Source organism: Aureococcus anophagefferens (assembly GCF_000186865.1).
Source record: "Aureococcus anophagefferens unplaced genomic scaffold AURANscaffold_284, whole genome shotgun sequence".
Classification (NCBI taxonomy): Eukaryota; class Pelagophyceae; order Pelagomonadales; family Pelagomonadaceae; genus Aureococcus; species Aureococcus anophagefferens.
The window spans coordinates 2,882-3,685 of NW_008705817.1; the positions used below are offsets into that span (position 1 = coordinate 2,882).

Consider the following 804-nt stretch of genomic DNA (forward strand, 5'->3'; position numbering starts at 1 on the left):
CGATCGACGTCGACGGCGATGGCGACGTCGACGTGTTGTTGGCGTCCTGCGTCGACGACACCGTCGCGTGGTACGAGAACGACGGGTCCCAGTCGTTGACTCAGCGCGTCATCTCGAACTCGGCCGACTTCGCCATTTCCACCTTCGCGATGGACGTGGACGGCGACGACGACGTGGACGTCCTGTCGGCGTCGTACTACGACGACACGGTCGCCTGGCACGAGAACGACGGGTCCGAGTCCTTCACGGAGCATATCATCACGACGCTCGCGGACGGCGCCTTCTGCGTCTTCGCGATCGACCTGGACAGCGACGGCGACGTCGACGTTCTGGAGGCGGCGAGGCTCGACGACACGGTCGCCTGGCACGAGAACTCGTGCGGCGCGACGCCGACGCCGCAGCCGACGCCCCAGCCGACGCCGCAGCCGACGCCCCAGCCGACGCCGAACCCCGCCTCCAGCGGCAGCGCGTGCAATGTCTACCTCTTCACCTCCGAAAACGTCATCACGACGCTCGCGGACGCCGCCTACTCCGTCTTCGCGATCGACGTCGACGGCGACGGCGACGTCGACGCGCTGTCGGCGTCCTCCAACGACGACACGGTTGCGTGGTACGAGAACGACGGCGCGCAGTCCTTCGCGAAGCGCGCTATCACGAACTTGGCGAACGGGGCCGTCAGAGTCTTCGCGATCGACGTCGACGGCGACGGCGACGTCGACGCGCTCTCGACGTCCCTCAACGACGGCGTTCTCGCGTGGTTCGAGAACGACGGGTCCGAGTCGTTACTCAGCGAATCATCGCGTC

At 66.9% G+C, this 804-nt stretch overlaps 1 protein-coding gene across 1 annotated transcript in view; it reads left to right on the forward strand.

The window, feature by feature from the left end:
• Positions 1–804, forward strand: part of AURANDRAFT_68670 (hypothetical protein) — a gene marked incomplete at both ends in the record, with an annotated part of 9,026 nt that overhangs the window by 2,611 nt on the left and 5,611 nt on the right. Inside the window, one exon of the mRNA XM_009044382.1 lies at positions 93–781. Coding sequence (XP_009042630.1) covers positions 93–781 — 689 coding nt within the window. The remainder of the gene's footprint in view (positions 1–92; positions 782–804) is intronic.